The sequence below is a fragment of the Condylura cristata genome, unplaced genomic scaffold (assembly GCF_000260355.1).
Source record: "Condylura cristata isolate star-nosed mole 26May11 unplaced genomic scaffold, ConCri1.0 scaffold00020, whole genome shotgun sequence".
Classification (NCBI taxonomy): Eukaryota; Metazoa; Chordata; class Mammalia; order Eulipotyphla; family Talpidae; genus Condylura; species Condylura cristata.
The window spans coordinates 27,803,905-27,817,249 of NW_004567121.1; the positions used below are offsets into that span (position 1 = coordinate 27,803,905).

The following is a 13,345-nucleotide window of genomic DNA, read 5'->3' on the forward strand; positions in this document are numbered from 1 at the left end:
TAAGGTGGAACAACTCCAGAGAAACGATTAATAAAGTCTATTCTTTCATGGTGTTTTGCTTGGTTGGTTGTTTTGGTGGGGTCATAGTTGAGTGGCATCTCTGTTCACCCTGCGCCCCACCCCAGCAAAATACAAATAGTGCAGTGTGCAGCGTCTGTAGCTCTACTGTTCCTGTCTTCCGATAGAGAAAAGTTACCCTAGATTTTGGTCTGCTTTTCAGATGTCTTAAGAAAATTAATTATGTGAAATAATACCTTTCACCAGTAAGGAACTACTAATCATTTCCAGGCGCATAAACTAATGCTAATTTTACTGCCTTTTCAGAACTATTTTAAAATCAGGAATTTGATGCCTTCTGTGCTTAAAGTTATTTAAAATACCAGAGACCTGCCTGCCCTCTGACAGTTCTTATGTGTGTGTTGTTGCTGAATGGGGAGATTATGTATATAAATGCCTCCTTAAAAATGTATTCTGTGGAGAAAAATTTAATGGGAGGACAATACTCTTGGGAGTTGTTTTCTCCTCTGGTGACTGAGTTGTCATGTCATTTGTTAAAGACAACTGTACCAATAGAGCCTAGGCAGTTAGGGTTCGATGAAGCAAAGGAAGGTGTTGGGATATGGCCTTTTCATCTTTGGTTAGGGTATAGTTTGATAATAATTTGTAGCCATAGCTTCTTGGTGTAGGAAGAAGGGACCTAGCACTAACATGTTTGTTACTTCTGGAAATGAAATTCCTCGAAGAATGACTACTGTGAGAATAAGAACTCTCCAAAGATTACGTACTTTGGAAACCTCATTTGTTTTCAGGCCTTCCGCTATTAATCCTTAACCATATGTAGCTAAGCTTTGGTACTGTTGTCGATCTGTTATTTCTAGTAGTCTTATTTGAGGGTCCACAGGAGAAATAAAATATCAAGTCTGATGACTTAGTAAAGTTTTCAGCTCAGAGGCTTCTAGTATTCTGTTCCTTAACCTTTGACCTCTTATTGTATAATAATTCATCTGTTAAAATGGAAAATTCTCAATGCTATAATTGATCTGTAAAGTAGTACCTTCTAACCTTATGCTCAGTGAGTGGTACATAAATAGTCAACAACTGGAAACCAAGTAAAACTGATTTTAATAAGCCTCACGTGTTAAAACTGGTTTTAAATATTTTCTGAAAGTACTTAATATTCATCAAGTAATTGCTCTACTAGACTATTTCTTAAATAATGTGTAACTGCTGATCTTTTGATCAGAATTTGTTAATCTTTACATCTGTGTGTTTATCGAAATATTTTTGTTTCTAATCAGCTACAAAATATGTTAAATAAGAGTGACATTAACATATTAAAAGCAGTCCACATTGGAGGATCAGGTTATAGTCTTAAAAGTTTTTGTTTATGACATTAGTTTACTTACAGCGCCAAACAAAACTACTGTCACCATTCAAGTAATGTGTATTGCTTTACTAATGTCTGGGAAATTTATTTGAATAATGTGTTAGCATATTTGTAGATATTGAAAAATAAGTAGCTAGTTAGCAGATGGTAGTAAATAACATATATTTTTATCACATTATGGCAGCATTATAAAAGGCAGTTTAGTTAACTTCACCTGAAGATAGGATGCATCACAGAAAGTGATATGGAAATAGAAAAGTATGTACAGTGTTTTCAGGAAGCCTTGAAGGTAAGTTTGGCTGGATAGGGTATTTGTGGGAAAATCTGGGATCAGAATGTTAATCTTGAGTGATAATCACTATCATTTATAGGTTATTAATGTGCATGAAGTATAAATTGCTTGGGAAAATTCAGGTATGTGTTATGGACCAGACAGTGGCAGTGCTGTTGACGCTCCCAAATGTAGAACCCGCACCAAAGGGAGCAGGGTTTTTGTTCGTAGATCTTTTTCTCTTGGTTTTATCCTCTTGTTTATTTAGTATCCTAAGTTAATATGCTGGCTTCTTTGATTTGATTTTTCTGTCTAGTGTTCAAGTTATTTCTTGGCATTGTTATGTAGATTAATTGTTACATAGAATTCATTTCCATTCTACTTTTGAAAATTATTTGTTGTGGTTAGTGGGTTTCCTTGATGTTGGATGACATTAATTGGCAATGTTAGTGTTTTTTTTTTTTTTTTTTAAGATTTATTTATTTATGCACAGAGAACTGGGTTACAGGCCAGAGGTGCAAGGGTGGTGAGAGGCTTCACCAGAGACAGATTGGGGAGCAGAACAGACCGATAGACAAAGTACATTGAGGGAAGCAGCGGGTGGGCCAGGAGAGGTCTGCCACGCCATGTGGTCACCTTCGGGACAGAGATCGAACTTGTGCTGAAGTGGATCCAGCTTGCTTGCAGTGCTGTGCCCTAACCCATTGCACCACCAAGGAGGGCCAACATAAGTTTCTTTTGAAGTAAAACTGGTACTAGAAAATTGTGAGGGATTATTTTCTCTAAGTGCCACTTTGCAAGGCAAGATTATAAAAAGAATTGATGTGGTTAAAATTATTTTTTTAACTGTCATTTTTATTTTATATATTTTATAAATATATTATTTATGTTTCACTTTATATATTTTAACTATATGTTCATTTTTCAAAGAGTGTCCTATTTTTAATTTTGTTATCCTTTTTAAGACTTGCCTCTGGGAAGTCTTGACCACTTGTTTTGTAAGTGGTCCCACGGTTCACGTGCCCTTTCCTACCCATTTGCCTTCAGTCCCCTTCCCAACTATTATTATTAAGCTGCCTATCACCAAGGACCATTCCCCGCCCAATTCCATTGTGGCCGGACACTTAATATAGTACAGTAAAAATGGCTTTAAATAAAATTTCCAATAGAAGAATATCAGGATTCCTTGGAGAAGTAACCCATCCTAGTCTAGACGATAAATTATGCAAGACGTGGCTGTGAATCTTTCTGTGCCAGGTAGCCATGAAGCAGTGGAATGCTGGTGGAATCATGTCTCTAAATCGTGTGCCTTACACACACAGCAGTGCTGATACCTGAGTCTGATTAATAAGGAATGGGGCATCGGGAAGACTTACAACTAAGGGCAGAAAAGAATTCTGTCCTTTCAGCTCTCCTTGGAACTTGATGCTCATCAATCTTACCATCTAAATACTGATATTTGCAAATTTTCTGTTCTTGCCAAGGCAAAGGTAATTGTTTTATTGAATTTAATGCTACTCTGTATCCCAAAGACCAAGTACTTGTGCCTTAAACAGATGCCTAAGTGTGTAACTGATAAGGAACAAGCCATCTGGAAGACTTCTGACAACTTATATCCACTCCTTCCTTTCCCTCCTCTCTCTTAGTCTTAGAACCCTTGTGGTATTCATTGATGTCCTCTGGTTTTTTCAAAGTATTTTATGGTATTTATTGAAAACCTGCTGTGTGACTATCCTGTACTTTTATCATTTGACTTGTCTTACTGCACATGATTCTCTCAAATTCCCTGTTTTGTTGAATATGCTGTATTTCCTCTTTTTTGTTGCTGAGTAGTATTCCATGGTGTCTGCCAAATTCTTAAATATTGCTTTTCATTAAACATTTCAAATATATAAACTTCAGTGAGTTGATGATAATACTTAAAAAACTAATATTTGAAGCTGAGCAAATTACCATAAACTGGATGCCTTAAAACAACAGTAATTTATTTCTCATAGTTCTGGAGGCCAGAAGTTTGAAATTAAGGTGTCAGAAAAGGCCATACTCCTTACAAACACTGTAGGGGACAGCTCTGTTCCTTGCTCTTTCTAGCTTCTGTAGTTGCTGACTTAGGTGCTTGTGGCCACATCACCCCAGTCTCTGTCTGTTCACATTGCCTTCTCCTTCTCTGTTCACATTGCCTTCTCCTGTTTATGTCTTTTTGTCCGCCCAAGGATTCCTGCCATTATATTTAGGACCCACTAGGGTAAATCCAGGATAACCTTTCCTTCTCAAGATTCTTAACATCTTGTTGCCAGCATTTCATTCAGTACAGATACCCACCAATTATTCTGAAAATATACTGAGGTCATAATCTGGTTATATGTCATATGAATGTATATATTTAGGGCCTTCCCCTGTGGCACAAGGGGTTAAAGCACAGCACTATAAAGCTGTCTGCAGTCACTACAGCACAAGTTTGATCCCTAGCCAGGGAGCTGACCCACATGGCAAAACAGACCTCTTCTCTCTTGTCCACTGCTCTCCTCAACAGTGTATTTCGGTCAGTTTGCCTGTTCTGTTCCCCACTCTGTCTCTGGTGAATCCTCTCACCCCTACAACCCTGTACCTCAATTCTTGTATGTGTAAATAAATTATATCTATATATATAAATACTGGTCCTTAAAAATCTTTTCATATTTTGTGCCCAAAAATGGATGACTGGATTAAAAAGATGTGGTACATATACACAATAGAATATTACTCAGCTACCAAAAAAAATAAACACATGCCTTTTGCAGTAATATGAACAGAGCTGGAAAAGATGATGCTTAGTGAAATAAGCCAGAAAGAAAAGGAAAAATACTGGATGGTTTCACTCATAGCAGGAGTATAATGGATCAGGCAAGAAAATAATAATAATAATGAACAGCCATATACCAGAGACATTTTATGGGGGTGGAGTGGGGAATGGGATCAAAGACAGAAGGGGGAGGGAAATGCACTGGACTATAGTGATGGCACATGGGTGATTTGGTGATGGGAAGCCCACGGGGATTACAACTGAGATGGAAAAGGCACAAAATGATGTAAAAATAAACTATTAAATTATTTTTTAAATATCTTTACATATTTTGACTTGCATGGAAACATCAGTAGGGTTGCCACCCAACTCAATGATACTGATAAATTATCTCAAAGAGAAGGTAGTATTGCAGGGGGTTGTAGTTTCTACCTTAAAAGGGTAGTTGTGAGAGTTGAATTAAGTCCTTCTCAGAAGAACCTACCCCAGTGTTAGGTACATACCAGATAGTTAATACTTGGTTGCTCTAATTAATAAAATTATGTGTCATTGAAGACATTGTAGTAACTGAAAAAGTACTTTTGTGTTTAAGTCTGGGTTGTATTTATAGTTCTGAACCTTAGTATTTAAAATTTGGAACAAAGTTTAAGCTTCACAGAAGTTTGAGATGGTGCTTCACATTAAGTCCACTCTGGGAGAAGTTCTCCACCAGTGGTCCTGGCATTTTTATAATTTATTCCAGTTGGCTTTGAGATAACTTTTGGTTTCACTTCTAGAAAAGGTTGCCTTAAGGGGAAACATTCCAAACAGAGTTATTTATTTATTTATTTATATTTTGGATAATTACAGATAGCTTTATTGTCTCTTTTCCAGGCTGCTATGCTAAGTAGAATTCTTACATTCTTTCATGGAGTTATTTTTGTGTATGTTTTTTATCAGACAGTAGTTGGGATAAGTGAAGTGTATTAAGATTGCTGCAAGCAATTAAGAAGAAAATAAACAGCTACATATTAATTATTTTAATTTTATTTTCACTATGTCCCTTTAAAAACATTGAGGAATAAAAAGTAGACAATAAAGAGTAGTTGGCAAGTGATGTTTGGACCTTCAGACATTCCTGCTAGCCTTTGGGCTGAGTTTGGCAGTTCCTCAAGAAATTAAACAGAGAGCTAGCACAGACCCAGTAACTCCACTTCTAGACATGGAGCACTGAAACCTTGTATGAAGGTTCTCCATGTCATTGTTCACAATGGCAAAAAAAAGTGGAAATGGCCCAAATGTTATCAGGTAATAAATACACAGTATATTGTATCTGCAGGCCTCCTTGGTAGTGCAAGGGGGAAGTCTCAGCACTGTCAAGCTTTCACCACCCATTGCAGTGTAAGTCTGGTCCTCAGCTAGGAAGCTGGCTCACATGGTACAACAGACCTCTCCTGTCTTGCCTGCTGCTCCCCTCAGCAGTGTATTTCATTTTGATCCACCTGTTCTGCTCCCCACTCTGCCTCTACTGAATCCTGTCTTCCCCCACACTTCTGGCCTACATCCCAGTTCTTATATACATAAATAAATAAAATAAATCTTTAAAATAGATATATAGATATAGTGCATATGCATCTGATGACCTATTATTCAATGAAGAAATGGAGTGAAATATTGATACATGTTCTAACATTGGTGAACCTTCAAAACACGCTAATTTTAAAAAAGCCAATCACAAACACCATGTATTATATGATCCCATTTATGTGGGATCTCTACAATAGACATATCAGTAGAGCAGAAGATAGATTAGTTTTGCCTGCGACTAGAGGCATGGATGGTGGGAAAATAGTGATAGCTTCAAATAGCTACATGATTTTTGAGACAGTGATGATAAATGATTGTGGTGATAGTCTCACAACTCTGCAAATATTAAAATTATTGAATTATGTACTTTAGATATAGTATAAATTATATCTCAGGCTTTTGCTTTTAAATTATACTTAACATATGAGTATACTGAGGATATAGTTTTTCATCTCAAGAATCAACTCTTTCTGTATGATGAACTTTAAAGAAAAAAAATCTTACTCTTGCTGTATGTCAATTTTCCCATGTATAAACTTTATCATAAGGATTAGATACACATCATATGGCACTTTCTTAGTAATGTTTGCTGTCCTTTCTAGTGTATCTGTGTGTTCTTTTAAAAAATGTTTTGTTTTTATTTACTTATGCATACAAGAACTGGGGTGTAGCCAGAGGTGCAGGGGGTGAGAGGATTCACAGAGACATAGTGGGGAGTAGAACAGGAGGATCTGCTGAAATACCCTGCTGAGGGGGCAGCAGGCAGGTCAGGAAAAGTCTGCTGCTCCATGTGGGTCATCTCCCTGGCTGGGATTAAACTCATGATGCCGTGGCTGGGATTAAACTCATGATGCCGTGGCTGGTAATAGCTTGAAAGCACTGAGACTTAACCCCTGTGCCACCAGGGGTCCTTTCTTAGGACATTTAAGAATATATTGAAATGGTGTTTTGTAAACCTTGTGTATTCTAAGGACCCATGCCTCTGCATTTTTTTTAAAGGATAAAAGTTGTTTTGATCTGTGTATTTACTTTTTTTTTTAATAATGTAATAGTTTATTCTTACATCATTTTGTGCATTTTTTCATCTCAGTTGCAATCCCCTTGGGTTTCCCATCACCAGATCACCCATGTGCCATCACCATAGTCCAGTGCATTTCCCTCCCCCCACTGTTTTTGATTCCATCCCCCATCCACCCCCATAAAATGTCTCTGGTATATAACTGTTCATTATTATTATTATTTTCTCGCCTAGTCTGTTATATTCCTGTTATAAGAGAAACCATCCAGTATTTTCCCTTTTCTTTCTGGCTTATTTCACTAAGCATGATCTTTTCCAGCTCCATCCATGTTACTGCAAAAGACATGTGTTCATTTTTTTTGGTTGCTGGCCTCTGCATTTTTAAGGCAAGTAGCTTTCTGTCAATATGTGGTACCATCAGACCCTTAGCTTTACCATAGGATGCCATTTTGCTATGAAGGCATCTTTAGTTCAGCTGCTATAAAGAAAAAGGAATTAGTAAACATGCACTCTTTGAGAGTTAGCATTAATAGTTAGGATTTTTTTTTTTTTTTTATGCATACAGAGCTAGAGTATAGGCCAGAGGTGCAGGGGCAGTGAGCAGCGGGTTCACCAGAGTCTCCAGGGTGGGGATCAAATTCACACCGAAACGGCGGCCAGCTCTGTAGTGCTGCACTTTAACCGCTGGGCTTTAACCCGCTGCACCACCAGGGAGAGCCCGATTATTATTTTTTAATTATTATTAAGATATCAGAATTCAGTAAGGTCTCTTACCAGTGATACACTGTGAACTTTTTAGAACATTAAGATCTCATTGCTATTTATTATAAGAAGTGTGGGCTCTTGAAGGAAAAGCCCTCATTTAGATAAGAAGACTAAGGTTGGCTAAGCTCTGACAGACTCTGAAATATTGAGTGATGAAATAGAGAGGTTACATCCAGTGCAAACCTACATTGCTTCTATTAGCAGTTTTAAAGCTTCCTTTCACTGGTAGACCTAACACTTGTGGTAGACCTGAAACTATTTGAGAGATGAAGGTAAGTTTTAAGGTGTGATAGAGTTTTTGAGGTAGCATGCCCATTACCTTCATTTTAGAGATGGGAAACTGGGCCCTGTTCTGTCAAGCAGGGGCTCTCTCATATTAGCAGGTTGCCACTAGATTGCCTTAAGAGCATGTCCACCACCCAAAGGGCTCTAGAATCTTCACTAAGCTTTTTCTAATTTAATGACTCATGGTTTATATTCTGCTTCCTGCTTCAGTCAATTCTATCGGAAAATTGAAGAATGAATACTAACGTGCCCATCCCTTCCCCATCCTCTCATCATCCTTCACTAGAGCTTTCTGAGGAAATAGGAGGCTGTTTGCAGTAGAACTCCAAAAAAGAAGATCCTTCCCAAAAGTGTTTGGTCACGGTTCTTAATACAGGTAGCAGCATATGATTGGGGAAGGAATGGTGTTTGATATCAACTCAGATAACAATTTTTTTATTGTCATGTTTTCCCCTTTAGTGTCGTCTAGACTGTCTCAGCCGTCCTCTCCCCAGTCAGGCTGCCCATCACCCACCATTCCAGCAAGTAAAGTCATTTCTCCATCACAGAAGCACAGCAAGAAGGCACTAAAGCAGGTAATATGCTAGTCTCTGTTTTTCTAAAAGTAAAATATGTGACTCAGGCAGTCATTGACTCTGTCTTGGAAAGGACTTTATTAGATCCTTTCAAGGAGAAATTTCCTGCATTGTCCCATTTGGTTTTAATAATGCGTTCACCATTGGTAATACTCTTTTAGAAGTTCCTCAATTTGTTCCTAACTGAGAGATTTTTGTATGTGTCTTAATAATGAGTAGGTGTTGAATTTTTCAGTTTTGTTTTCTTTAGCATAGACTGAGATGTTAGATAACTTCTCTTTACTGGTAAACTGAATGCATAGCTAGACTTTTTAAAGCTAATTTATACTTAGTTCTCTAAAATAAACTACAGTAATTTTTATAGATATTAAGTATTTTGTTCAATTTTCTAAGATTTTAGCTTAGATTTAGCTTGTACTGTTCGTACAATTTGAGAATTATCATTTCTAGCATAAAATAAGTTGTGAAGTTTTCTGTATTTTTTTAGATTTTGGAAAAGTTAGGAAATTATCCTTTCCTTGAAAGTTCTGTAAATTACACCTTTTAAAATTGCTTTAGAAGTATTTCACTTTCATCTGCTATTGCTCGTATCTTTGGATTGCCAGTGGTTTTTTTTTTTTTTTTTTTTTGGTCAAAATTAGTAAACTTTATTTAAACTTCAAAAAATAAAATAACAGACAAAGGCAGCTTTAGCTTTGTTCTTCCCAAGGATCAACTGTTATGACCCAGAGCAGAAATTACTCCTAAGAAGTTAAAACACCCTTTTCTCCCAATCAAGCCACAGGCAAGGAGGGATCCTCAATTTGGGAACAGGCCTGGGAGGGGCATGTAGGAAGCGGAACATCACAGCCAGTGGGTGGGTTCTGAGACAGCGCAAGTCGAGAACACGACAGAGTCCCACTGCGAATGGGACCAGAACTTCAAAAGGAAACTTTGTCACAAGGAGCTCTGTACAAGGGGTTTGGGCTGAAGAACGGCACCCCAGGAGGGATGTGAGAGGACTGCAGTGCACCAAGGAGGCTGCTCTTTGCCCTAGCCAGCTACTGCTGTACCCTACTCACCCTCAGTTCTCCTTGTCACTATCATCAGGGCTGATGGCTGGGCTGGTGAGACTGTAAGTGGGGCTGATGGGCGAGTAGCCCCTGGGAAGTGGGTGAGTAGGTAGAGGTGGGAGAATAGGTGGGGCTGGTGGGTGAGTAAGTGGGGCTAGTAGGTGAATACTTGGGTGATGTTGGAGTATATACCGGAGAGGTTGGTGAGTAAGTAGGAGATGTTGGTGAATATTTTGGGGTGATGGATGAATAGGTGAGTAAGTAGGAAATGTTGGTGAATATTTTGGGGTGGTGGGTGAATAGGTGGGGCTGGTAGGAGAGTACTTGGGAGAGGTGGGTGAAGTTTTTGGGCTGGTAGGGTATACTTGGGAGAGGTTAGGGTGTACTCTGGTGAGCTGGGACTGTAGGAAGGACTGGTTGGGGTATACTTTGGTGAAGTAGGGCTGTAGCTGGGAGAACTTGGAGTATAGATTGGAGACTGGGGTGTGTACTGTGGGCTTGAAGGGGGGGAGTACCTTGGTGAGGCTGGGGAGTAGCTTGGAGAAGTTGGGCTATAGTTAGGGCTTGTAGGTGTGTAGTTGGGACTAGTAGTTGAGTAGCTGGGTGATGTTGGGCTCTAGCTGGGTGACATTGGCATATAAATAGGACTGCTTGGAGAATAGTTAGGGCTGGTGAGTGAGTAACTTGGAAGTTGGTGAGTAGCTTGGTGATGTTGGTGAATAGCTTGGAGATGTCGGCGAGTAGCTGGGAGAGGTGGGAGAATAGCTGGCCATAGTTAGACATCTGAGCATCATGTCACCTGCAGCAGAGGGTGTGTGTTTCAGCAGGTCAGGTGTGTGTGCAGGTGTCTTTCTGCTCATGCTCTATGTGGGGATGTATTCTAAATCTCACTCCTCTTTTATGAGGTCACTTTAAAGCCAGTTGCTTCTCCCTCCTGGTCTTCATTGCTCTGCTCTTAAGCTGGCTTTTCCCCAGGAGTAAATGGCTTTACCCCAGGCGTCTCTTCAAAGAGGCTGTTGTCCTGCAGATTAGTCCATTAGAGCCCCTTGCTCAGGACCCTAGGACCCCAAACATAGGTAGCACAAGAGAAAGAAAGGTCAAGCTCTGATAATTACTGCTCCATCTTCACTACCCTGGAAGCCATAGTCTGTGTTTAGTGTAATACAACTTACACATTGTGTTTCATTAAAAAAAGAAAGTATTGATTACCACAAGTAGCACGGAAGTATTTGCATAGACCCTGCCATTGTAAATGATGTGATTATTGTTGGGTAGCATTTATCCTTTATGGATCTGTTAGAAAAAATGAATAAATCACTACTGGGAATTTACTACTATACCAAAAAAAGGTTCAGGGTGGGTGAGAGGCTTCACTAGAGACAGAGTAGGGAGCAGAACAGGCAGATCTATGAAATACACTGCTGAGGGGAGCAGCAGGCAGGTCAGGAGAGGTCTGCCACACCATGTGGGTCAACTCCAGGGCTGGGGATCGAACTCGCACTGAAGCAGCTGTGGCTAGCTTGCAATGCCGTGTCCTAACCTGTTGTGTCACCAGGGCTGGCCTCCCTGGTTTTTTTTGAGTCAGTTTTAGAAGTTATCTTAGTGTACTGAATATTTTTTTTGATCCCTAAATGTGGATCAAAATAGTGTACTGAATATTTTTTTTGATCCCTAAATGTTAGCTTATAGTATCTCTTGCCCCTCCCCCCAGTAATACTTGCTGATAGTATGCCTTTTTTATTGGGCTTCTTTTAAAAAAAAAATGGTTTATTTATTAATGTATACAAGAACTGGGGTATAGGCCAAAGGTGTGGGGGTACGAGAATTCCTCAGAGACAGAGTGGGGAACAGAATAGGCAGATCAATTGAAATACATTGCTAAGGGCAGCAGTGGGCCAGGCAGGAGAGGTCTGCTGCTCCACATGGGTCAGCTCCCTGGCCGAGGTTTGAACTCATATTGCAATGGCTGGCGATAGCTTGATAGTGCTGTGTCTTTAACCCCTGCACCAACAGAGAGGCCCATATTTTACTGGGATTTTTTTTTTTTTTTTTAAGATTTATTTTATTTGTACATACAGAACTGGGGTACAGGCCAGAGGCTCAGGGGTGGCGAGAGGCTTCACCAGAGACAGAGTGGGGAGCAGAACAGGCAGATGGACGAAGTACACTGCTGAGGGGAGCAGCGGGCGGGTCAGGAGAGGTCTGCCACGCCATGTGGTCACCTCCGGGGCAGGCGGGAATCGAACTCATGCGGAAGCGGCTTTAGATTCTCAGTGCAGTGCTTTAACCCGCTGCGCCACCAGGGAGGGCCTTACTGGGATTTTTAAAAAACTAACTGCAGTGATCAGTTAATGAATGCAAGTGATCAATAAATATAAGCTCATTAGTATTTATGGAAACATTAACAGACTGCTTTTATTGTCATATTAGTTTAAATTAAAGAGCTTAACTGTAATATCAAGCTTTGGCAAAGTGTGGGAAATGACTATAATTTACTTGTGGAATATAAATTATTATGGTTAGTTTAGAGAGAAGTTTAGCAATATCAAAAAAAAAAAGAAAGAAAGAAAAGAAGAACTGGCACCCAAAATTGGTGGTCAGAAAAGAAAAGTTTAGCTTTATGTTTGAATTAATATAAAAAAATTCATATATTACCTGCATAATTTTTTTTCAGTTATATAGGTTTTAAAGTAGACGCAAGTAATTAATAAAGTTAATAAACTACCTGCCTGGATATACTTTGGCTCCTGTGGAAGATTGTTAGAAAATTTTAAGAAGTACAAGATAGTTTTTCACAGAGGGGATAATAGTATTTTCATAAACTTAGCTAATTCATGAGCTTCATGCTCCTGTAATCCCAGGAATCAAATCAACTTTCTTTTGGGAATATAAGTATGGAGAATTTTATAACTTGGATTGGTAGACCAGCTTTGCCTCCAGCGTATGCTTTTCATAGCATTAGGTAATAAAATTGCTTTAGTGTAATCTGTCTTTTACCACAAGTAAGGGTTTTTTCCTTTGATTTTTAGTTTTAAGGTAGAAGGAACAAGAGTTTGTAAGCTACTGAGACAGGGGAAATGGAGTGCAGTTCTTGAATAGAGAAGTTGTAAATTATTGTTTCTAACTTATGTCTTAATTTATATAACAGTAGAAGCAAATGGGATTAAATGTTTATTAAATTTTACATTAACCTAGAATTACCTGGATACTCTTAGTAGCAAGGAATGAACACTAGTAACTGCTACCTAGGAATGAACATTTTCTGGACTAATAGTGAGAAATGAGTGATGATGAGGCAACACTGTGTTTTCCCCACACACGTTGTTTCCTTTCACTTATCAAATGTAGATGAGTGTGATTCTCTTACTCTTCTGCATTAACAGCTTAAATTAAAGAGCCTAGTTAATGCCTCTGTGCCTGAGTAATGGTAGAGCCAAAGATGTGTGTAATGTTGAGCACAGGGAAACTATACAGTGAAAAGGGAGTGGGAAGTAATAATTATTCCACACTTTCTGCATGATGGTTTTGAAGGTTAAAACATTGAACTGGCCCCAAAAGTAGATGACTGGATTAGAAAGATGTGGTACATATATACAATGGAATATTACTCAGCAACCAAAAAAGAGAAACACATGTCTTTTGCA

At 38.9% G+C, this 13,345-nt stretch overlaps 1 protein-coding gene across 1 annotated transcript in view; it reads left to right on the plus strand.

Moving 5' to 3' along the window:
- The window catches only part of ASXL2 (additional sex combs like transcriptional regulator 2), an 80,839-nt gene that overhangs the window by 45,227 nt on the left and 22,267 nt on the right, over nt 1–13,345 (plus strand). The window contains exon 6 of the mRNA XM_012727612.1: nt 8,534–8,649. Coding sequence (XP_012583066.1) covers nt 8,534–8,649 — 116 coding nt within the window. The remainder of the gene's footprint in view (nt 1–8,533; nt 8,650–13,345) is intronic.